At 37.2% G+C, this 26,200-nt stretch overlaps 1 protein-coding gene across 1 annotated transcript in view; it reads right to left on the bottom strand.

Moving 5' to 3' along the window:
• Nucleotides 1–25,698, bottom strand: part of GALC (galactosylceramidase) — a 33,690-nt gene extending 7,992 nt beyond the window's left edge. Inside the window, exons 1-11 of the mRNA XM_029284893.1 lie at nucleotides 25,408–25,698; nucleotides 24,100–24,168; nucleotides 22,296–22,359; nucleotides 21,187–21,300; nucleotides 17,156–17,295; nucleotides 14,975–15,013; nucleotides 7,167–7,297; nucleotides 3,925–4,080; nucleotides 3,039–3,163; nucleotides 2,069–2,196; nucleotides 851–940 (exon numbers count right to left, since the gene is read on the bottom strand). Of these exons, the coding sequence (XP_029140726.1) occupies nucleotides 851–940; nucleotides 2,069–2,196; nucleotides 3,039–3,163; nucleotides 3,925–4,080; nucleotides 7,167–7,297; nucleotides 14,975–15,013; nucleotides 17,156–17,295; nucleotides 21,187–21,300; nucleotides 22,296–22,359; nucleotides 24,100–24,168; nucleotides 25,408–25,698 (1,347 nt within the window). The remainder of the gene's footprint in view (nucleotides 1–850; nucleotides 941–2,068; nucleotides 2,197–3,038; nucleotides 3,164–3,924; nucleotides 4,081–7,166; nucleotides 7,298–14,974; nucleotides 15,014–17,155; nucleotides 17,296–21,186; nucleotides 21,301–22,295; nucleotides 22,360–24,099; nucleotides 24,169–25,407) is intronic.
• Between the last annotated feature and the right edge of the window lie 502 nt (nucleotides 25,699–26,200).

Genomic DNA, 26,200 nt, shown 5'->3' with positions numbered 1-26,200 from the left:
AGAGCCAAACCATTTTTTTTAAAAAAAAACTTTGAATAACCCTTAAAGCTGGGGCAAAGTAGTAAACTGCATAAATAACCAATATTTTAATGGTATTTATTGCTATTTAAAATACTTTTTCAGAATCTCAGAAATTTGAAAAAGATTATTACTTAACAATAGATTAAGAGTATCATGAGCTCATGACTTCTAAAAAATGCATTGCTGTCCATTTTAAAAGAAAAATGTATACTATAATTGTAATTACTATAATTGTCAAGATAAATAACACTCAAGCTGAGCCCGCAATGATATTTATTCAATATTGTTTCAATTCCAATGCATAACTGAGGTTAATAAATAAACCTCATAATACTGTTTAAAATCAGAAAAACAAAACTATTATCCTTTTACTTCAAAACAAAATAAAATCTGGTTCATATATCATCAATTCTGCTGCCATTGGTTCCACTTAAATATTTTAAAACAATTAATAAGGTAATGGTTACTTTTTTAATGAATGGAACAAATATCCAGAGTTTCCCTGTTCAAGTTAAGTCTTTCTTGGAAATCTGAGTTGTAGCAGACCAGATCACAGGCAACCAGAACACTACAGCACCATGAATCTGGACTGCACCATATTTATTTGTTCAAGGATAACTTCTGACAACAGCCAATAAGACTGGGTAGATAAGAACAGAATTTGTCCCTCAATTAGTTATATGTAACATTCAATTACACAGTCACTTCAAAAATGCCAATCATTCTAATTGCTATGGATAAACAAGACAAATCATTGCCTGATCTTGTTTTGATTATCTATTCTCTAAGGCACCCAACAGAGGGATTGAGGTACAGTTCAATTACTTACAAAGGATCCTTTCAAGTGGAAAACTGCTTTTTGGGGTGACACAACATAGGAAGGAAGTGGTGGCCTGATGCACTCTGAGTGGTTATGTGTCTAAAAATAAAGAATAAATTGCACAGATCAAACATCACCTCAAAATGCCATTCCTTTTATTTCCATCAGCCAGACTGTATGTGACATTACTTATTTAGATAAAGAGTGTCACCCACATAAAAGTATAATTAGTAAGTTCTATATAATCCTGAGGCAATAATAATTCTGCATGCAACTTATATCCAGGATATCCCCATTAACTGCAGTAGTGTCTGGGAGTGGGGAGGTCCTGGGAACTAGGCTATCCTATCTGACATGCCAAACCAGGAATTGGAAAATACAACAGTAACACACATCAGAAAAGAAAGTTCCCCAGAAAAAAAAATATCCACACATAATCAGCAGAAACAGACCAGTTTTGCACTGCTGGATCCTTAGAGCGTAATGGAAGATCTTAAGATGTAAGACTTGGAAATTGTTAAAGAATATAAAGAACCAACTGTGATTGACAAAACAAAGCATAAGCTCCTTATTGTCTACTCAGTCTCTGAAAAAACTCCAGTTACAAAGATGTGGTTCAATATACTATAAATTTGTTTAATACATAATTGAGTAATTTGGTTGTCAAAATGTTAAAAGCCCTTTATGCAGTCTATACCAATAATTTATACTACAACCCTGTAAAATATATCAATATAAATTATCCCCCGAAGACAAATTTACTTGTCTAAGACCTCTTCTCGAAGCTCTATCAGAACTGAGACTCAAAGAAGGCACTTCTCACTCACAACTCAGTCTTAGGGACTATGTTAGACCAACTGAAAAACACTAGTACAATGCTCCTCATAGAGAAGCATTTATTTTCAAAATATATCAGCAGGTGGCAGCATTTGGCTGACTTTGTGAGGATTCAAAAACTTAACAGTATTATTGCTTGGACGGGAGAGTATCAGAAACAACTAGAGTTATACACTATACTGAAAGTCAGGGAAAAAAACCTTGAAACAAAGCAACAGAAATTCATCTTCATATTGTTTCCATGAAAACTTCATGGATGCATTCATGAAATTAACAGGAGCCAAGAGCAACTCAAAGACACTGTACTTCCATAGCTTTTGTACTGTTATGCTTCCATAAAGTTTAATGTTTGAAATCAACTCTACATTAGACTTTGCCAAATAACATTACCATTGTTTCAATGATGATGGTCAGATTGCCTAGCCCATCAGTCAGAGCCACAAAGCTTCCACCTTTTTCCAGATGCCCATCTACTTTCAGGTAATACCAGCCTGGTTGTGTGAACTGTGTTGTATGTGCTATGTTCAAACAAAAAAAGAGCACTGAAATCTGTTTCAATGGGGGAGGGATAATAAAGTCAACACAAAATGGCATATAGAAAGATAGCTCAATTGCCCTACAAACAAGCAGTCATCTCTCTCTGACTGTAGTACCTATACATAGTTACAACTCAAACAAAGGTCCAGGAATAACTTCTTATAGATGGATATGGATTTGATTCAGAAGAGCTCCTTCATAATGTGCAGGATCATGAATGCAACACCAATCTGTGACTCAATCAAACTACTGTGGTTCACGCCAACAGTTCACAACCTGTGCTCTCCAGCTATTGCGGATTCTATTGCCTATAAATCCCAGACAGATCACAGATATTGTAAACTGGAAGGCTCCAGGCTAGGAAAGATCAGTCCTGATTGTCAACCTTCTGAATGAAAAAGTATTTTGAATGATTAAGTAATACAGTAAGAATAACATATATTCTCATTCAATTCACACTTTTTTCATAAAGTTATGAGCTTATTAAAATGTAAGCATCAAATCAGTATATCTATAGTCTGAATTCAAAACCTGAGTCAATTTTGATAAGACAAAATGTCTGAAATATTTTCAAATCAACAGTAGTTCTATGAAGCTACCCCATCATGCAAAATCTTGCACATATGTTGAAACAAAATTGTTTTAATCCATGCACGTTCTCTTATAATATTTAGTAAGAAGCTACATGTTATTCATTTAGAAAGATTTGTATTCTAGTGTATTCCAATAAGTATTACGATTTAAAAGAGCTCAACATGCATTTAAAGCAGCTCAACATGCATTTAATAACTAGAAAAGTTTATGTCTAATTTTAAAAACATACCTGTGGCCCATATGGGAGAATTCACAGAGTAATGCCCACTCCATGGTTCTTGTGCTGTCATTAAACCACACCTTCCAAAGGGTAATTCTTCATAGTAACTAGCCACCAAATTCCAAGCAATAGTGCTAAGAATGAACAATAAGAAAAAGAAAGGAAAATTATTAATTATATTCCATTATTCCTAAACCAAAATCTTGAGAGGCATCTTACAGGAGATAGCAGCAACCATTAATAAAATCTCAATAAATAAATATATGAATAAATAGAGAGATGGTTACCAAAGGTGAAAATATTGAAACAGACTAAGCTTAAAGAGGTATTTATCTGCCTTTCACTCACTTCTGAAACTTTTCACTTGATGGTAATAGTGCAAAAAAATTGAAAGGAAGGAACTTCACAGAGGGTTTATACAATTAAGTGGTTAAGCAAATGTCCACCTATTTAATTCAACCCAAGAGCTACTATAGCAGGGGTGTCAAACTGCCACCCACGGGCTGGTTTCATCATACCGAAGCTGCGCCCACTCCATTGCTAGCAATGCAAAAAGAGTCACGATACATCGCGACATGTCACGTGATGTTGGGAGTTTGACACCCGTGTACTATAGGTTGATCAATCAAGCACAACATAAGTTTTTACCAAGTCATATAGTAAGAAACTCTTTTACAGGGGGAATATCTGCAGAATAAATGTTCTTGTTATGAACACCTCAGCTTTAGGGGGGGAAATAGTTGGTCCAAGTTTCATGCACATAATGATTTCATTTGTTAAAAATTGATTCAACGTCACTGCCAAAAGAATTAAGCAAGATTTTCACAATATTATAGATACACATATATATTGTCATGAAATACATTTTTATATCACCAGATATATCGACACATACGCAGTTATGTTCCCATTTACATAATTTTGATTCAGGATTCGAGCCCAGCAACCAGCGCCAACTTCATTGTTGAAAGTACTGTAGTCTTCAGAAGACCAGAGTTTCTTTAGAGTTAATTGAGCATTTTTCACTGTTTCTGTCCCTGGGTAGTGAGCCCTAGACAGGAAAAAAATATATACATTTTAATTCCAATGTATGTGCATTTGATTAAGTAACATTCTAGAAAAGTTTGTAAGGCATGATGTCTTTTTTAATAATGATATTCCTCAGAGCTTCAATTTTTGATGATTATATGGAAAATTGGGAATCTCAACTTGTTTTAAATAACTCATAGGTCTTTCAAGGGCAGTCCAGCAATCTTTTACATTTACAGCAGTAGTAAATCCGTGACATAGAAAATAAAAGTGTTCATCCATAAATTCAGGAATAACACTTAAAGGCTACCATTTACAATGTGAATGATTAGCATTTATACAGCATTTTAAAACTCAAGACATTTTTGAAAAAAACTGAAGAATAAATCAGTATAATAATCCCTGGATTGCAGTTGGTAAGTCTTAGCCTCAGGGTTTTGTTTGTTTGTTTGTTTGTTTTTATGGCTGTCCAATAGGATCAAAGGAAAGACAGAATTTTTAGAAAGGATTTCAGGATTTCACTTATTTACCAATATAGCAGGATGCTCTCATTATTATTGAGCAGAATTTAGAGACCTAAATATCTCAATGCTTTTGATTTATGTATCTTAAAACATGATTCTAGACCCTTTTGAAATGTAGAGATGCAAAATAACTTAGATCTCTATCTTCATTAAAGAACTAATATGCTCTGAAGTCTAACACTTGGTACAGAAATCTCTGCTATGGACAGTCTTGTCAATCTAACCTAAATCCTTCCAATAAAATACAAGAGACTTAATATCTACCTCTTAAAAAGTTGTGTTTAAAGCTCTTTTAAAAATTGGGACCAGCAAACATTAGAGATAACTGTGACTAGGACTTTCTATTGGTTTATATGTTTTGATGAAAAAAAAATCAGAGCACTTTAGAATTTTCTTCCTTTTTTCAACAAATACACAACAATTACTTCCAGCGACATTCCTGTTTACACTATGCAAGCAAAGGTCATCTTCTGTCCCTCTCATTTCTGCTGCTGATTTAATGTCTTAAGATTAAAAACACCTTGTAGCTTAATCTTTTTTTCTGTATCCCACCTTCAATTATTTAGAATTAATAGAAAGCTTAAAGATGCTGGCCAGCAGTTTCCCTTTGTCAATCTTGCTAGCAGCTGTTCTTTTTCTCTCTCAAGTTGGTAGAGCCATTTTTCTTTCATCATCTTCAGTCTTCTTAGTGATCATCTATGAAAGGTATTCTCTCCTCCTCAACTTTGGCAGGTCTTCCTTAGATTTCTCCTCCTTTGCTTCAAGAGGATTTAAACTCTCCTCAAACCAGCACACCAGAACCAAAAAAGCTTTAGCAATGTACAGTACCTAGCCCATTTTAGGTTTACCAGACATGTGTTTTCCTAAAACCAACAACCAATCTTCAACAGCCGGAACTGTCTTCCATCATCTTAGATGCCAGTCATTACACATCTCCATGAAGTTCTCTCCCAGATCTTCTTCCCAGAGTTCATCTGATGATTTTTAATCTTTCACTTTTAATGTCACCAGAATAGCTCTTCCTTTTTCTTTGGAAATCTTTTTCTATGGGAAACTAAATCATCCCTATTCTTATCTAATAGCTTCTAGCACTTGGCTGATTTCTATGTAGATATGTAAATAGCCAGCAGGAAACCAGGACTGAATACAAACTATTATGATAACCATGTATGGAAGACAGGTGAAGCAACTTTTACTCACTGGAGAGCCACTGAGGTGCTACCTCAGCATATGTCTATGGAGATTCTCACTCATCCAGGTCCTGGTTGCCCCAAAGGTGCTTTTCAAAAGGCAACTGGAGTTTGTTTTTTGCTTGAAGATGTTTTGCTTCTCATCCAAATAGCTTCTTTAGTTCTGAGTGAATGGTGGGGAATGGAAAGATTTATATTCTTTGCAGTGGTATGGTAAATCCTTCCGTTCCCCACCATTCAATCAGAATTGAAGAAGCTTCTTGGATGAGAAACGAAATGTCTTCAAGAAAAAAGAACAAAGAAAATCCAGTTGCCTTTTGAAGAGCACCTTTGGGACTACCTCAACATATCATCTGAGTTGAAACTATATAATTGAAACTACATCTCCCATAAGATCTAGGCAACATGGCCTACAATTGTTGATTACAGAAGATATAGTCCAAATATTTGGGAGACACAAGGTTTCCCATCTCTTTTACATGGCAAGAAATCTGTTTCTATCTAAAATCAATAACCTGAACTGGGAAAACTCTTTCCACATTTCTCAACACACAACTGTGACCACAGTTGTACAAATGTACCAACAAACAATGAAACTATTTGGGGAAGAGTAATTTTGAGCAAAAATAGGCAAAAAGATGCCTCCAGTTTTCTGTTCCAATCCCTTGTTCGAGTATTATACATTCATTAAATCTCATGAATTCAGGTAAGCCTTACTTAATCTCCATTCATTCAGTGATTTTGAAATTATGATGGCACTGTATGAAGGTCCTCTTAAGTTCCAGCTGTTGCAGCACCCCTGCGGTTATGTGAACAAAATTCAGGCATTTGGCAACCAGCTCTCACTTACGACTGATCACAGCATCTTCACAGTCCTTACCTTAGAGTCCTGCTATTTCCTGCTTAATAACCTACGGGCAACTGGGACTATCTGGATTGCTGTTGCTAAGCAATGTGATCACTTAATGCTGCACGTTATGACCACATCACTTAGTGATGGCAATCCCAGTCCCAATTGTCATAGTAACTCCACACTATCTGCGTAAGAATCTCAAGGGAATAAGCAGCCTGAGTATTGCAGTGAAACAAAAGACATAAAAAGAAAACAAAAGCATTCCCTTGAACTCTCCTATGCAATATTGCCAGTTTCTGACAACTGTACTCAACGCCCTATGGACAAAAGCACAAGAAATCAAACATAAATGAAAAAAAAGAGTGTCAAGGATGCGGTCATATTTGCATAAGTCATTTGACACTTTGGAAGCTCACAAGTCTAAAGATTGCAACTACTTAATATTCCAGAAAGATTTTTTTTCCCAAAAAAAAGGTGCTGCCTATCAGAAATGACTGCGAAGGGTTATGAGGAAAGAATCAGCTTTGAAAAGATGCCCTACCCAATAATACTGACTGCTTCATGGAGCTCAGAATCAGTGAGCATGTAAAAGGATATTGGTTCCCAGAGGTCATCGCTGGCTATGATCTGCACTCGCTGAAGGTCTTGCTTATCCAAAGAGTACCTTAAAATCTTTTAAAATAAAGAGACAAGAAAAGTAGCATTTTATTCATTTTTACTTTATTTATTAAATTGTTATGCCGCCCATCTCTCTGCCAAGCAACATTTTTCCCACCACTTGTAAGAAATAAATATTTAAAAAGCCAAAATGTGCAATTTATTTTGCCGATGTCTAGATACAAAGCAGGCATTTCTCTCTCTCTCTGACAGGTGCATAAATGTGAATAGCAATAGCACTTAGACTTATATACTGCACTGCTTCACAGTGCTTTCCAACCCTCTCTAAGTGGTTTACAGAGCCAGCATATTGCCCCCAACAATCTGGATCCTCATTTTACCGACCTCGGAAGGGTGGAAGGCTGAGTCAACCTTGAGCCGGTGAGACTCGAACCGCTGAACTGCTGGCAGTCGGCAGTCAGCAGAATTAGCCAACAATACTGCATTCTAACCACTGCGCCACCATGGCGCTTGAAGTTAAAATACCTATAACCATTTGTCTGCCAAAGGGGAAAATAGAGCAAGATGCCATTCTCTTCAGTAAATTGCTTCATTTCTAAAAGTTTTAAATGGACATAGTTCATAACAGTCGCTTTGGACAGTGAGATGAGTGGCATATAAATTAAATAAATAAATAAGAAAGCTCCATGGACACGCTGGGGAAACGAAGAGACAAGCCTCATTCCCGAACATAACCAAGGAATATCTCCTGCAGTAAGATTTAAAAAGTTTTTTCTAGGCAAATACCTGTCATTTCAGATGCCAGAATAAAAACATGTTGAAGAATAAACAAATCAGGGCAAGATCCAATGTCTGCTCACACAACAGAATGTTCTCTCTTCCTTCCCACTATGGTCTGCCCACTCCAAATTTACCCCAGAATTTTCTTCCAACTCAGAGAACAGATGCTAACGTTGCACATGGAGACAGAGGAAGAGAAAATAATTTCTCTCTTCCAGTGATGGATTTGAGATTATCGACAGGATTGCAATTTGAGCCAACTTTATAACATGCACATAGACTGTGACAAATGAATCTGAGACTTGATAAACACTGAAATATCGGAATCAAATGAGATAATGTCAAGAAAAGTATGCAACACTCTCAAAAACAGAGCAGCCAAGGTAATAGGGGAACAGGTAAATTCTAGAAACTTTTAATACCCTACTGCATTTTGTAACTTTTAGAAAAGAAAATGTTTTGTAAAAGGCGAAAAAATATTTTTTTTCTACCTAGTAAAATGATGCTATAAATCCAATCAACAAAAACTGGCATTTTAAAATTTGATAAGATTTTCAATAATTGTGTGTGTGTGTGCGCGCGCGCACGCGTGCACGTGTGTATGGTAAATGAGCACCAAATAAGTGTAGTACCTTTCTTAGCTGTCTCTCTTATTAATCTACTATGGTTTAAACAGTTAAACAGAGTAAGTCAAATTATACCTTCATTTCATCTTATCAGTTAACCATTTTTCATTCTATATTAGTAGTAACATGATATTGAACATCTAGTGCATAGGTTCAGGATAATACTGGATCTGAACTCTACAATAACCTCATTATCATTTTCACATCCAGGGAAAATGTTATACAGTACTTCAGTGTTAAGTAATGACAAGCTTGATGGTAAAAATTTCAACTATCAATGAGTTTTTGCTTACTTATTTTAGTATTATTATTTTGAAGCTCTGAAGTGATGCTGCAACTGATATTCACCCATGTCTTCTCAGATATACATAATCAGTAGCAAATGGTGGTCTTGATGAGAAGCCAAGCAGCTATCTAGAATGCCAATTTTAACTTTCCTCAAATGCAGTGTCATCAGAGAACCCTGCATTTGGGAAAATCAGAAGAAAGACAGGCACCCTGCCATTTATAAGTGGTGATTATCTGCCCCATGAATTGGGGGGGGGCAACTATCAGCCAGAATAATTCTAACAGTTGTAAATGGCAATGATAGCAATGACACTTGGGAGATTGATCATGACAGAGGTGGTATCGGGTTTAGAAGCATATCTGAAATTTCTAAGTTTCTATTTTCTACTTCTATTCTTAAGAAAGAACAGAAAATCAAACTACATAGATTATGGTCCACAGCAATTTTTAGCATTAGTATAAATGCATAAGCATAAACTTTCATTTATAAATTTTCAAATTTTCAGGTATAAATATTGTGGTTATTATTTAACAAACTGCCACCATTTCTCAAAAAACTCATTTTTAATAGAAATCAAACACTGTTCCACTTTAAATGTCTTAAAATTTATCCACTGTGCAATGGCCCTTTGGGTGCATACAGCTACTCTCTAATGGTTTAGGTTAGTCAATGAGTTAATTAATGTGGCACATCTAGCTTATCACTAGACAACTCATTAGATAGCCATAAAATCAAAGCACTGAGAATATAGAGAATAAGATTAGATGATACAGTTTAACAAATCAGACATGAAAATTATCATTAATAATATCCAAGCAATGTGTTTTCTTTTAAATGCATAATGTACAGCACAGTCCTGCATCTCTGGTATTCAAAGCAACTATGATATAGATAAAAAAGCAAAATGAATATATTAAAAATACCACCACAAATAGATCAGCAACATAAAATAAAACAAAAAATGTATTTTCTTAAGCTACAATTGCTGAAAAGGCCAAGCAATTACAAGAAACTTCCTCAGAGTTCCTATTGGTTCCTTAGAGATAATCAATAATGTTTTAACATTTCACACAATCCTATATATACAAGTATATTAACAACTCTTAGACTTTATGCCCCTAAAGATCAGCAGTGAAGGTACTGAGAATTCTGTATAGATATGAAGCCTTAGGTTCTTAGGGTACCCATAGGAAAGAAAGTTACTATTAAAGAAGCATCTGTAAACAAAAGCCACATAGTTACAGATGATAGCAGAAGGATGTTGGTATCCTATTAAGCTACAGCAAATAGTCAGCTGGAAGTAAAACTAGGTGTAGGACCGGAAAGAAATGATACTATAGCTGATGCATAAGAAAAGCAGGATAATCAAGCAAGTGTCCAAATTCTAATTAATACAAAGCTTTACATACAATAAAGGAATCACTGTTCCTCTGTATTTCCACACTTACCCTACTATCTCAACTGCATCATATAGATAAGGATCGACTAGCATTTGACTTGCAATGTCCCAATTTCCATCCGCAGCAATGATGCCAAGGGTCTTTAAACCCACTTTGTCCAAAGTTTTGCGAAGTACCTTGGTAACAGATAATATTACTTGAAGTATAATTTTCATCAACTAAGGAGCATGACATTACCTTAAAGGAACAAATAAGGACACGGCAATCGAGTTCTAAAATGAATTGTTAAAAAGCTAAATGATATATGCTGTTGGCTTGCCTAGATTCCATAGTCCTCAGTAGAAATTGTGCACTTTTTGGTGATAATCAATTAATAAGAAGCAATGATGCTTGTATGACACTGGCTACTTAATATACAGATCACAGCCAAACAAAGGGGCAGTGATTCCAAGACACACCTGAAGAAATTTAGGTAGCGCATGAGACTAAAACCTATTGATCTACTAGCCCAAATTTATTTTATAAATTATCAACTTATAAAATAAAAAAAATATGTGCTACATGAAGTACCTCAAAGGGTACCCAGATGGCATCAATATCAATGACACCTAACCAGGGCTCATTTTTTATTTCAGAATTGGAGCATTGACCATTTAATATGAATTTAATACTTAACCTGACCATTAAGAAGTACATCTTGAACTCAAGAATTTGAGAATTCTTTTAAGTATCTTGTATCTTGCTTTAAAATAAAAGATACACTAAATCACTATCAGTGTTCTACACAGAAGTTCCCCAGAAATATTAAGCTTATTTTACTTACTATGTAATAAATTCCCATTTTAAGCAAGATAGTAGTTTGTCATAGACTGTACAGAAAAAGTGATGACTGCTAAGAGGTTGATCTGTGTCAACAAAAAAAAAAATCTTGTTACAAATCACTGGTGGAGAATAACTGTCCCAGTTGGAAGGAGGGCTCAAGCAGGGAATTAGTTTGGGCCTGTTGTGTAAACACAAAAGGGCAAGGTCTGACCCCTCCCTCCCAAATGCATTTGAGCCTTATCTAGTCTTTCCCAGATGAAAGACTGGGGAGATTCTTGTGGAATAGGCATAGAACAATAAATAGCTAGTTTGAACTCTACATGTGTGAGTTTGGTTGTTTGTGCCTAACATCACTTTCCTAAACTTAACAACGAAAACAAGAATAACTATGACACCTTAAAAATTCTACATACTTATCAGTTAATTTTGCAATTTTTTGTGTATTAAAGATTTTAAAATCAAGTTACTGTTGAATCTCTTGGAGATATGATATAGGAGTTTGAACATTTTATTTATTTTTAATACTAACATTTATATGCTACATCCTCGCACTCCAATGACACAAACTCATATGATGTGAATTTTTCTTACTCTCCCCCTATTTTGCTCTGAAAGTAAAAGCACTGTCAACATGACTTTTGAGCAATTAATTGCCTGTCAAGCGCACACATGTTCAATTGGCTACAGCCCCAGATGTACAAAGACAGGAAGATGACCTTGACAGAGATATACCAGATCTGTTACTAAAGCAATGAAGGAGAAAAACATGGCTTAAATCTAAAACAAGTAGAAAATATAGGTAGTCCTCAGTTACCAACTGCAATTGGCAATTATCCACTGGCAGCTCTGTTACTAAGCAGAGTAGTTGTTAACCACAATGTCACATGACCGCACCAAATTGCAGTCATTATGTGAATCACTGCAGGTTGTTAAATATGATGTCATGTGACCACAACTTGAGACTTACTGGTGGCTTCCCTGTTGACTTTGTTTGTTGGAAACTGGCTGCAAAGGTCATGGTGATCATGTGACTGAGGAACATTGTAACTACATTCTAGTAAATGCATTCTGGTTGCCAAGCAGCTAAATTGCAATCACAGGACTGCAAGGATGCTACAATGGCCATAACTTTAAGGACCAGTTATGTCTCATTTTTCCGTACCCTTGCAAATTTGAACATCATTGAATGAGTGATCAGTAAGCAATGACTAGTTCTATGCATAAGTGGCTCAGACACATACACCTCCATAATTCACATGGAAATTCACAAGGGAAGAGGCACAATCACACTTGCAAGATTTTGTTATTATTGTGATTCTCAGAAGTAGTCCATCTTCCTGTAGAGTTGAAGCTTGCTTTGGTCTATTTGGTGGGGTTACACCAATGTCTAAAATCTATCAAAGTATTTATTTTTTTTTGCCCAGGTGCAAAATTGTAAAAATCCTGTAATGTACAACACTGAAAGGATAAATTTGTTATTTATAAAAATAATAAAGGCAGGATACAAAATTCACGAATTACTGAAGTTGACTGTTGATATATGTTGTTTATCTTATTTAGACAAACAAACCTTTTTTAAAAAAAATGAAATTTGGGAGTAGCTGTTTGGGAGGAAGCTATGACACAAATGTTCAGAGTCCCCTTAATATAATATTAACAATTTAGATTTTATTTATTTGATTATAAATGGGATAGGTCCATGTCCTCAAATAACCTGGCCCCAAGCCATACAGCACTTTAAAGGTGATAACCAACACCTTGAATTGATCCTGGAAAAATATTGGGAGTTCAGGCAGCAGCAGTATGGCACAGGCAAAACAATAGCGTGCCCCAACTGCACACATCACTGCATTCTGGAGAAACTGAAGTTTCCAGGTGATCTTCAAGCCTAACCCCATGTAGAGTGCATTGACTAGAGCAGAAGTGACAATGAGGAAGGCTTCCCAGTCCAGGTATGGGTGCAACTGGTGCCCAAAATGAATCTCTGCAAAGCTCCCCCACCCCAGCCATGGCTGCCATCTGTTCCACAAGCAAAAGCCATAAGTCTAGCAAGACCCCCCAGACCCCCCGTATATCAACTCTGTCCAGGAAATGAAAAACTTGTAGGGAAGGTTACAATTGTGATCACTTAATCATAGGACATTGCAACCATCATAAGTATGAATCAACTGACAAGCACCTGGATTGTGATCCTATTACTAAGTGGATTGTGTGTGCCAGCCAGAACTTCAAGGATTGGTCATGAGTACCACTCATCATCACCACTACAAATTCAGCTGAACAAGTGGGCGATAACTGAGGTCTAGCTGTATATGGAAATATAACTAAAGTTGCAAATTTACACTACCTATTCCTGAATGACTTTGGGCAATGTAAGTCTGCCTTAACTCCAATAAAAAATTGTTCTAAAATAAACAGAGAAATAAGAATTTATTGCCAATTGTAGATGTACCTGTGCTGGGACCTACAAGACATTTTGTAAACTGGAAGTTTGAAAAAATATGAGCTCATGAAAGAAACATTTACACCACAACAAGCACCTTAAATTGCATTCATAAAACAAATGGCAACCAGTATAGCTTGTTCAACACAGATGACCTATGAAATGCCATTGTACACACCTGCTGCCACATTCTCTGGCCAGCTGCAATTTAAATTACTAAAAAATTAAATAGCTAATCTCTCCCACACATTTCAACTTACAGAAATCTCCCCTTAGGAATTAGGCAAGTGCCTATAGCCTTCAGGTCCAGTCACTTACTATCAAATATTCATCTCTTTTACATATTCCATAGCCTTACATTTTAAGTCTTATCTAAATTTGCCAAAAATTGATGATCTCTAGCAAGTTAGCTATGTATGCCAAACTGTATATTTTCAAAAGCAAATAATTAATTCAATTCCATAGTAGAAACTAACATAGACATATTTACATGTACAAATGTTATAAAACTGAAATTGTATTTAATCAAAATAGAAAATCTTTCTTTTAAAACCTAATCATTTTTTCAAGATTAAGTTCTGTAACATCCTTCAAGCTATGCCATCAGTTCTGTAATACATGAATATCATAAAGAAATAATTATTATGCCTTCTTTTCTAGATTCTAGATTCTGTATCCAGATTGTAGAGAAAAGTTCCTAGATTCATCAGTCACTGAAGGTCCAAGCCCTATCCATAGCTAAGAGTGCTTAATGTCAGATTGGATAATATACCACCTAGGTATTTTTCTGAAGTGGGAGAATCCAGCTACAATTGTTTATGGGCTCATAGCTTCATCCATAAATCATTCCAAGGTATTCAGCATAAAACTGTTCTTATACTTGGTCCACAATCTGCAGCTGTCTCGTGGAGCAACTAAGATGGCTAACTTCCTGCATGGCTGTTAGTTAGCTACTAAGCCCAGATCATATTTCTAGCTATGACATTCAGGGCCCTAAACAACTTGGGATCAGAATACTACCTTTTGAGCCAGTAGTATGATGAGCAGACACTAGTGAAGGCACTCAAATTGAGAATACTTCAGCTCAAATGTCACATAAAATGAACATCATTACATTTTACTTTCAACATTCAGTCAGTGTTATATGCTCAAAATGGCTCAGATATTATTAGTGAATAGGAAAGCATGCAAATGTAAAGCAGATACACAAGTAATATTTTTAGTACAAATCAATTCATGCAAACGGTTATTAGTTGTTTACCTGAAGTCAGATAACTCTACTTCTTGCTCTGCTGCATAATTTTGTTCCATGTTAAAGCAAGAACAAGATTCCTACTTGGTTAAATAAATAAAGGATAGTAGTTGACATACCTTGATATATTTGCTGTTAAAAGATCGTTCATTCCAAATCTTAAATAAAAAAGGGAAGTTTAAAAGTGTTATAATGTTGCTTAAAAACTAGTAATAAAATCTAATTGCCATCAAAACTAGAACAAGAATTACAAGAAAATCCCACTAAATTCAGTTCCCAACCCCAAAGCACAATAACTTGAGTTGCAACCCTAACAATTAGAGAATGAAGCATAAATGGAACAGTTGAATATCTCAGCCAAGTCTGCATAACTGGGTCAGTGTTTCTCAAACCTGACAACTTTGAGAGAAGTGGACTTTTAACTCCCAGAATTCCTCAGACAGCATCTTGCTGGGGAATTCTCAAGAGTTGAAATCCCTACTTCTTAAGGTCACCAGGATCAGACAATACTTCTCTAAGTCATTCACAACACATTAAAAAAATATGTTCTCTTTAAGTTTAGCACTAGAAGCCCTGTCCTCTGTTCCAGTGAGAGACAAGGTCTTCTTATCAGGAATATCCTGCCAGTGAAGATCCTCTTTGTTTAACATGTCTTTTTACTATTTTCCAAAATATAATTAACTACTCTAAGCATGCCATCACTTATTTCTTAGATAATAATTGATGTTGCATTGTTACTATTGTATCTTTTTTAAACACTGATTTTTTAATTTTATATTATATTCTGCTCTGGGATGTAACTTTGTTCTCAAACCAAGAACTCAAACTTAAAATAAAAATTAAAACTGACTGTTGTCATAGACATTCATATTGCAGCATCTCTGACCTTGATAAAGTCTCAAAAGTAGGCAAATATTGTCTACAAAAATGTCAAATTAAATTCCACTCTAGAGTCTCTAACACATTGTCTAACTCCAAAGGGAATACCTGTGAGCAACTATAATCTTGCAGGCTTTTTTTATCATTAGTGATTGACAAATAATTAGTGGATAGCCTGCCAGCCTATTATATATCCAGAAGCACCGTTCTCAAATTCAAAGACTCATTTTCAGATATTACAAAAAATCCAGGTTTAGCATGTCATGAACAAATCTAGACTAATTTCAAGCTTATGCCATGTATCTATGTACTGTATGTATGTATGTATGTATGTATTTACAGGACTAATATGGCCACCTATCTCATGCAATTACTCTAGGCTGCTCACAACAATCCATAAAACCTAACTTAAAAACAAAGAATACTTCTCCTTAGCTGCCAGACCAAACATTCTCCCAGCTCAACCCCACCCTAGCCCAAGTTTAGCCAGGTCTTCATGGCCTTCAGGAACAATTAATCAGTGGAATAGCTCAGAAGTTGTAGGTGCTTCAACACTGGTTTTGAAGAAAAGAGTGGACAGCCACCTATCTGAAATGGTAAAGGATCTCCTACTTGAGCAGGGGATTAGATTAGAACACCTCAAGGTCCCTTCCAGCTCTATGTTGATTGACTGAAAGCTGAAAGGGTAGGGATCCCTTAAATCTAGATGGGAGGCTTCTCTAGACGGTTGGGGTAAAGGAAGGCCTCTAAGGTCCCATCATGTGACAATATTTAAGGGAGGGGATCTTGAGTGGGGCCATCTTATCTAACTTAGTAGCATGGACAAATATTGTCCCACAAGTAACCCAATACTGTGCTCCATAGGCCTCTCATGGTTTTAGCAAAAGGACATGGATTATCTGGCCTTCTCCACTTGGCAAAGTGAAATGTTTTAAATCCAGTCTGTATGTAGACTAATTAAACAGCTCAGAATTTCTTCAGATAGTGAGATGGGCAGCATATAAATTTAACAATAAACAAACAAATAAATATCTGTGAAATTTTAAAAGGCTACTTTGAATCAATCAGTTGCATATAATCTACATAATTCTAAGCATTCAAGAAAAGAACATGACTTACTGGTATGAAGATTCTTCTCTGCAATTAGTATAAAGTAAATAAAGCCATTTATTTACTGGACAAAATGCATATTAGTATAAGTCCAAATTCACTTTACTAGTTCAATTGCCTTTTATATTAACTTTTATTTTACCTTTCCAATTATGTCCTTTGACCAAATCACCCACAAATAAATTACTTAATGCAAAAAGGGGATTAAAAAAGAACACTTGGTAAACATATTTATATTATAAGCCATGAGGTGCAAGCTGTATTTAATTTTTAACAAAAAACAGAATGTGAGGAAAAACTCCTCTACTAACCCCAATGTAATCAATGTCCAAATCATGATATTTTTTAACACCTATAATCCAGGAGACAATATAATAAGCAGTGACATCTGGGTACTTATAAGGCCAACCCGTACCCCTTCCAATCCATCCTGGAAAAGTCCAGGGCAAGCCTGCAAGGGGAAGCATAAAGAAACAAACAAACACAATGGAAAATTATGCGTAACACATCAACTTCACAGAGCTAAAATGTGTTTTTTTAAATGTCGATAATGTGGGGAGAAAGACTTAAGTACTAAATGGTCAGAGTTATTGTAGAAAGAATTTAATTTATCCACATGTTCTAGGACCTAATACAATAATCACTGGATTCTATACATTTTTACTTCCTTTTTCTATAATGCTAGTGTTATAGTTTGCATTATTAATAACAGGATAATTCACTGAATTGGAAGAATGAGTGGTAAAAATAACTGCTAACAAGAGCTGGATGGAACAATGAAGAGAATTAAGAACAAGCTGATAAATAGGAGTGTATTTTTCCAAACCTCAAAGCCCTGATTACATTTGTTGAAAACTGCCATATTGTGCTTGAAAGTAGTTGAAAACTGTGTCATAAACATTACTCCTGCCTTTATTTTATTTATAAAAGCCCTGAAAACCATTGTTTCTCCCAGGCCATGGGATAATTGAATGGTGGGGTCCTTTAGAGAGGTCTTGTCTACATGGGAGCATTTTGATTCTTCTGTATAACTATCTTCTTCTTCTTCGTGTGCCATATCCGTTATCGCACGTTGGCGATCATGTTAATTAACCTTCTGTTAATTGTTGTCTTTATCTTTTCTTTTCAATATTGTGAACCATCCAGAGTAATTTTTTTAATTTGGGAAGCCTTATAAATTCTATAGACAAACAAACAAACATGACATGTGTAATGAGGCCCCACCTACTTTGTGGTTCCTCATTCCTCTCATATGCCCCTTGGCAATGAGTTGATTAGAAGTCAGGGAAATGAAGATGAGCTAGAAACAGAGAAAGAATGAAAGGGGTCAAATGGTAGACAAAATAGCTGAAGAATGGGATCAGACACATAGAATAGATAAGCAAAAGACTGATGATGAAAACAGTTGATTAAGAAAAGAATCAGTAGATTGCATAGCGTCACCTCTATTTGCCAGCAGAACAGGTACTGCTAATAAGTCTTCACAGATCTGCTTGAGAGATAGAAGATCAGAGGGAAATGCAAGGGGATAGGAAGAAGGATATGAACAGAAAACACCACGGCAGTAATAAAAGTTCATTCAGTTGATGCCGGATGTAATTCAATGATGAAGTTATTAAAAATACTTTTCTTTGTTAGATGATTACTTGTGTCGGTAGATAGTTTTAACTTCCTGAATTCCAATCTGAGTGTATTTAAGACTGGCATATCTATGTATACATATTATTTCTTAAACTTTTTTCATTCAGACTCCTTCCCACTTTCATATATTATGGCATTTTCCAAAAGAGCTTTTGTTTATATGGGCTATATAGGTGGTCCTTGTTTAACAGCCATTTGTTCAGTAAGTGTTCGAAATTGTGACAGTGCTGAACGAATGGTACTTACAACTGGTCCTCAAAGTTACATTCATTGCACCGCCCAACAGTCATGTGACCAAAAATGGGCACCTGGCAGTTCACCCACATTTAGGCTCACAGGGTGCACTTCAACTCCCTCTCCATCTATCTCTCCTCCTCTGGCCTTTCGGCCACCTGCATGCCACTGCCCCTCCACCAGGCATGCCTCATGAGCAGGAGGAGGAAGAAAATGGCGAAGGGCAGCTGGGATGGGAGGTGCTGCGGAGGAGCAAGGCGATAGGCAGGGTGATAGGGATAGCACGGCAATGGAGGGCATAGTGGCAGGGCAACAGGGGTAGTGGAGTGCAGGGCAGCCAAAAGGGCAGAGATGGGGACAGACAGGCGGGTGTGGGGAGTTGAAGTGTTCCGTGAAATTATTAAAGTGGGTGGGCTGCTGAGCACCCAAATTTTAGTCACATGACTGCAGGGTGGTGCAACTGCCATAACTTCAAGGACTGGATATAAGTACCATTTGTTCAGTGTCTTCATAATTCAAGTTTGTTAAGCAAGGAGTAGTAGCCCAAATTAGTTTGTTCTCACATTCTATCAGCTGCATCAATCATATTTGCCTGAAAAGCAGACTGTTTTGATTTTTAATACCATTACTTTCAAAATGCAAACTTAAATTAAAAAAATACTTTAGGAGGTATAACACTAAATGCAATTAAGGGTGTATTGTTACTAACAAAAGCACTTTTTTCCAGGCTCCTCCGCAATCTTGAAAAAGAGATGATGCTTTAAGGATCAAAGTAAATCCTAAAGCAGCAATATCTTTATTTAAGCTTTCCCAGAAGGCTGAAAAAAGACTTGGTTGCTTTAAAAAAACAAGGAACAAAAAAGCTGTACAGTTCACGCAGTCTCAAGCACTTCTCAATATGATGCAATAGGATTGATTCCCTAGAAAGCATATTCTGGCTTACAGCCTTCTCAAATTATTTGTTTTGAGCTGGGAGGGATAAGTGCCAAGTAATGAGCCAAGCCGGGCTCTGAGTCACAATGCCCAAGGAGATATCAGAGTCAGGCTAAAGTATGTAGGTCAAGCAGAAGAACCACAACTGAAGCAAGTCCAGACAGGATCTCCTTACTTACAGGTAGTCCTTGCTTAACAACCCTATTTGGGACCAAAATTTCTGCTACTAACCAATTCAGTTGTTAGGCAAAACATCACATGACTGCACTGCTTAGCAGTTTTAGTAGTCCTGGTTGCACTTGTTAGGCCAGTACCATGCCACGGTAGGACCTCAGGCTTCTCCTGCCCTGCTGTGCTTGCCTGCACTTCATCTATCTTCTCCATTTCTGCTCTTTAGGCCACCCTGCACCCTGCACCCCACTACCCGTGCCAAGATTGCAGGTGTATTAGAAGCCTCACAAGACTTCAGGAAGGCTACACATGACCTTAGAAAGAGGATGTCACACTGCCAGCAACAGGAGGAAGAAGATAGCAAAGTTCAGATGGGGCAACAAGAGTGGTGGAGCAAAGGGCAGCATAGGCAGTGGAGCAAATGGTGCAGGGCAGCAGGGGTAGTGATTGCAGGGTGGCAAGGGTTGTGCAGCATGGGGCAGTCAAAAGAAAGAGGGGAAGGAAAATGGAGGGGGGGAGAAGTGTATCCCCTGATCATATATGCAGGTGGGATGCCAAGTGACTGAATGCTGACCACATGACCAAGGGGGCACTGCAATGGCCATAACTTCAAAGGCCAAACATAAGTATCATTCATTCAGTGTAATACTTCCTGTATTGTATACAAAGCAACACAAAACTAGATTTTTTTTTTGTGTTAAGGTCCAGAAACCAGTAGACACATGTAGTCCAGGTCTTCCATGTGTGTCAATCAACATTGGGTAGGATATGGAATCTGGTCAGCAGATCCTCCAACAAATCATAGGGTTTGGGATGAATTGCAACATGATAATATGGCTTTCAGAAGAATAGCAAAGTTCAACTTTTAGAGAACACTTTTATTTCAGAATGCGGTGTAGGTTGCTATTACCATATTCACACATTATTTTGAACCAGGTTAATGGCTAAGAGTACAGATCAATACTCATGGCTACTTCTCCATCCCAAATAATGTGCCTATATTCCCTGATTAGATAAGGGGCAAAGCAACATACAGGGTTTATTTCCTAGCCAGGAAGAGGAAATAGAAGGGGGTAAGTCCTGAAAAGTGAGATAATTGCTGCAAGCATGTGATGAAAGCCTCAACCCTTTTTTAAACCTGTTTCTGTTCCTACACTTTGCCATCTAGGATACAAAGACAGCAACTAGGAATTAGGTTTAATCTGAAATTCAGGTGAGTACAAAATAAAATTATTTATAATTTATAAACTGGATATTTCACTTGGCATTAAGAGATTATAATTAAAAATAAATCACCAAGCTGTTTTCAAATTATGCTATCAACGTACAAAAGCATCATGTCTCAAAGGCCTGCAGTTCTTACCAATCAATTTAATGAAAGGATTTCTCTTTTTAGCTTCTTTCATCAGCCACCATTCATAGCCACGCAAATAATTTTCATCATTTTCATAATGCATATGGGAGGGTTCAGTGCCATCTAGGAAAGGAAAACAAACTTATCTTTGTATTTCATTAAATGCAAGACCTTCAACTATTTTTACTGCAGCATATTTCATAAAACATATGAATCTACATTTGTTCAATGAAACTGAATATGAAAACATTATTCAAGTTTAGCCCACAAGATAATGTCAAGGGCAAAAGCATTAATACTGGTAAATGTCTACATTACATTCACCTTTATAATATTTATTTTAAAAGCATAATTGTATGACTAACTAGTAATAACAAATTACAAAGTACAAAGTACTTGCTCAGTAGAAAACTATTATGTGTCAAGAACAGTCACTCTTTTCTTTTAGAGATAAGTTTCAAAATGGAACTTTAAAAATGGAACAACTGTAAGCATGATACCAAATTTCAAATTGGATTTAGAGTTTTCTTCTATAAACAGTCACTTATAGGCAGTGATGCACCCTAACTGGCAACTAGCCAGATCTTTAAATTGTCCTTCAGTTACAGTATTTACCATTGGTAGATACTAAATCCTTTTAATATGATTGCTTTACCACGGGCTAAACTTGTTTTTCCACTTTCCAAGTGACTGAAATAAAGTTGTTATAAGGAGGAACCTCACAGTTCTAATAGTTGGCACCATATTTACTTGCTGGAGTTTTTTTTTTTACAGAGAAATTGGCCCTATTTTGTTCAATTAGTGAAGATAATACAATCTTACATGGAGGGAAGTAGGGAAAATGCATGTTATATCATGCAAAACTTAAATGAGCAAGTTTGCAAGTATCACTTAGAATTAAGGACCTATTAATACATTGTCCAATATTAACCCAGCACATATTGGATTATTACAGGATTTCCCATGCGTACCTCCTAGAATATATGCAAGAAAGGAATGCAGAAGTGGGTTATAAAGAAACAATTCATTTGCAGAACATGAAATATCAGCACAATTACCCCAAAGGATCCCATTCACTGATACTACAAACTTTTCCTGCAAAACCCAAATTCAAATACCTGTAGACTGTGCATCACCACCAATCTCTACTTTGAGGAGCTGTAATGAGGCACCAAAATTTGGCTTGAAAGAAGAGAATAAGAAATAAAAGGTGTTAATGTTTCTGTTTGGTAAACAACATTCCACTGTTATCAAACCCATTTTAATAGGTTTTTCTCCTAATTAACATGAACTCTGTCTCCTCATGATTCTAAAAAGAATGATTACACTATTTCCTCCCTCCCATATTTTATGCAAGTGATAACACTCTACATTGGCTTTCCTTCCTTCCTTCCTTCCTCCCTCCCTCCCTCCCTCCCTCCCTTCCTTCCTTCCTTCCTTCCTTCCTTCCTTCCTTCCTTCCTTCCTTCCTTCCTTCCTTCTCATCAGGGTTAACTTTCTTAAAACGTTCCATTTATTTCTCAAAACATCCTATTGTTTCAGATGGTTCAGCCAGGCATATCAATTCACTAAGTAGGATTCACACATCCTAGTGAATTAATTCACATGGAATGCTAAGATCTAACTATGATTTACAAATCCTAATACCTAGTCCATATTTCAACTGCAAAACTCCAAAAGACTATTAGATGGAAGCAAAGAGTTAGCATTTATAATTTTGCTGGCTTCTAGGATATTGCCTGAATTTCTGTAGCTCACAAATGGTATATCAACATACTATGGCTTAGTACAGTGATGGTGAACTAAGATATATATGTCAAAGGTGACACGCCACAGTATTTTGGTGGACACACCCGCATTTACTAACATCCAACATCAATTCTTCTCAAAAGCATGCCCCATTCTTGAGTGAAAGATTGAGACTGCAGAGGTCACTCAAGAATGGCGTGTGCTCTCCTGTGCTCTCTAGAAGTTGTACAAGAGGGTCATACTCTTCCACCCCCTTCAGACCCTCCACTTTTTGAGTGGCATCAGTAGCACCAGGACTGAAGATAAGGTCTGGGTGTCTACTTCAATTCTAGCATTGGCGCTGTCACTGAATGCTGTTGTTTAGAGTGGCTTAGATGGGAGGAAGATAGAGAAATATTTCTCTTTTGTTTGTGTGTGTGTGTGTGTGTGTGTGTGTGTGTGTGTGCGCGCGCGCGCGATGCCAACAAAGTCAAGTTAGGCATTTCTCAAAATTTTGATATGCCAAGCCAAAAAGTTTTCTCTCACTGGTTTATGTACAATGTGAATTTAATCTCTGCTTCTATTCTGGACTACTTCAGAAAGTTCAACAGACTAGATTTGATTTTTCCACAGGTAGTCCCTGCTTAATGACAGTAGTTGGGATTGGAATTCTGATTGCTAAGCAATGTGGTCATAATGTACAACATTAGCAACGGTGGTCCCTGATGTCATTAGGTAAGAATTGTGGGTCATTAAGCCAGGATGACAGGCAGGTAAGTAATTGCTACTGGGTAGGGGAAGGTACATTCTATTTTATTTGTTTATTTATTTATCAAATTTATGTAGCCACCCATCTCACCAAAAGTGACTCTGGGTGCCGCACAACAGTGAGATAAACAACAATACAACAACCACAGATATAAAATGTTTCACATTAATATCATAAAAAACAAAGGTACACAACCATAGGCGATGAGAGGAATGAAAATGGCAAACACAACAAAAGAGCCTCTTAGCAAGTCTCCAGCCTCCTGAGAGCTCCAGACAACATAACATAACTAGGTCTTGAGGACCTTTCAGAATATGAAACTTTTTTTCATATTTCTACCACTCTCATTTACATCACAGCATTTTTGTTAATACTTTTAAGGAAAACAAAGTTCTACCTTAAAGTCATTCTAAGGCAATAATTACCTTAAAAAGATAATCTAAAATCTGAGATCGATAGGGTTCTGGGTAATTCACTAAAAGGCGTGAGGTAGCCTAGAAAAAAATTAGAAAGAAAATTGTTTGGAATTAATATACATAATACCACTGATCAGACATATTTTTATGATAATCATATTTATGCCCATTTTCTCATGGTTCTTTCATTATTCATTATCTTCATAAAATCCTCTCCTAGCCTCTGCATATGTCCTCGTCAAATACTTAATTTAAAAGATAGCAGCTAGCCAACGGTGGCTGATCCCAAAATATTAAGTAGGATCAAATGTGGAGAGCAACAAAAAAAATCCCAGATCTCTGTGGATTTGACAAGGAATTCAGAAAACAAAACTCAAAGGAAGGCAGTAACAAATTTCTTCCAATTTCTTGCCAAAGAAAATCAAAGGGATTTGTCCAAGAAATAAGAAAATATTAGAAACAAGGGTTCAACTTGAGTGTGTCTTTATTTTACCTAATAATATCTTACTTTTACCCTACTTGTCTTATCAGTTTGTATTATCTTCCTATACTTTACTACTCACAATGACATGATATACCCTTGCTTGTCCACTCTTGACTCTAATCACTTCTTTCTCCTGCCTCCAAATTCTGATCTGGAAATAACCTGTCTCCTAGTTATTTTAGAAAACCAATGTACAAAGCTTCACCCATTGAAATCCAAATGGCAAAAAGTCACCTCCAGCTTTTTAAAAAAAAAGGATGTTTGTTTGCTTGTTTCTCTCTCTCCTCTGCCCCCCACTGATCAAAGCCGGAGCATATATCTTAATTTTAAGTACATTGTGCAACACACTTGCCCAATTATGTCTGTTTCTTTACTCCCTACCTGATTAAATGGCTACTCAACTTGGGACAATAACATCTATCTGTTAGGTATTATAAGTTCTGTAGGGAAACCCTGTTCGCAAAGCAAGCATCCTCATTGGAAAAATAAAATATAAAAATGCCATGCAAGTTATAGCAACTTTCCCTGGAAGCTATTTATTATTTATGTACAGTATTATATGCATCTAATATATGAACAATAAATTGAGTTAATATGTACGTATAATATACGAACTAAATGAAGTAACAACCACGCTCAGATCCCCTTAGAGGCATTTCCTGTAAAAAGAATCTTGACAGCTCAGGTCTCTTTTCAGGAGACGCCTCTGAGTGCCGAACGGGTTCTCTATTTTGCCTTTGGGATCTGAGCACGGTTGCTACAGCACTTCATCCCCAAGGTAAGCAGAGGACACGGGACTACGGTGATCAGCGGTGCTCCCACAAGGAAGCGACCTGAGCTTCAGGGTCCTCAGATTCGCAGGTTCTTTCTGGGCAGATTTCCGTCAGAACTGAAAAGCCTCCCCGCTTCCGGGCCAACACCAACGCCACCCCCAACGGAGCACAGTTTGTCCGACCCACTCCAAGCCCGCGCAGTGGGCTCCGTTCACCCACCCCGCCGCCGCTAACGGCTCCGATGCCATCGAATTGCCGCCCCAGCCCGACGGCATCATCCAGCCAGTAATCGTCGCTCTGCCAAGCAGCCGCTCTGCATCCCAGCAGCCAGACCAAAGACCAAAGCCGCATTCTGGCAGGTCGAAGGAGCTGCCGCGCTCAGGAGGACTAGGGACGGAGACCCGACTGCATCCCCTCTCTCGGAGGAAATCCGCGGGAGGTCGGCTGCAGCGTCGCTCCAGATCCCCAGCACAGTCATGTGACACGCGATCACCTGACCAGGCGGGCAACTGGCAGCGCGGAAAGAAAAGGGAGCGAAGTCTTTGAGTGGCGGTGCAGCAGCTCTGTGTCCCCCCCTCCCTCCGTCCCTCGCCTCAGCGATGACGTAACCTCGGAATCATTCCGTTCGAGGTCACGTGCGGGCACTGTCAAGGAAGAGGGCTTGTGTCCAGCGGAGATCGGGATCCTTACGATTTTGACCGTTGCGTATTAATGGCACTGTGCGCCCCTGGGGAGTTTAAAGATTAAAGTGCCTTGCAGTGATTTTAACAGGAAATTACAATCACTATTACTTGGAATAAAGTAGGAAAAGCATGCAGAGCATGGCTTCTGGAATTGGTTCCACCTCTCTAAC

This window comes from Protobothrops mucrosquamatus, unplaced genomic scaffold (assembly GCF_001527695.2).
Source record: "Protobothrops mucrosquamatus isolate PMUCROS unplaced genomic scaffold, P.Mucros_1.0 scaffold1072, whole genome shotgun sequence".
NCBI classification, from domain to species: domain Eukaryota; kingdom Metazoa; phylum Chordata; class Lepidosauria; order Squamata; family Viperidae; genus Protobothrops; species Protobothrops mucrosquamatus.
Note: the sequence above shows the minus strand (reverse complement) of the source record. Positions and strands in the feature narration are given on the sequence as shown.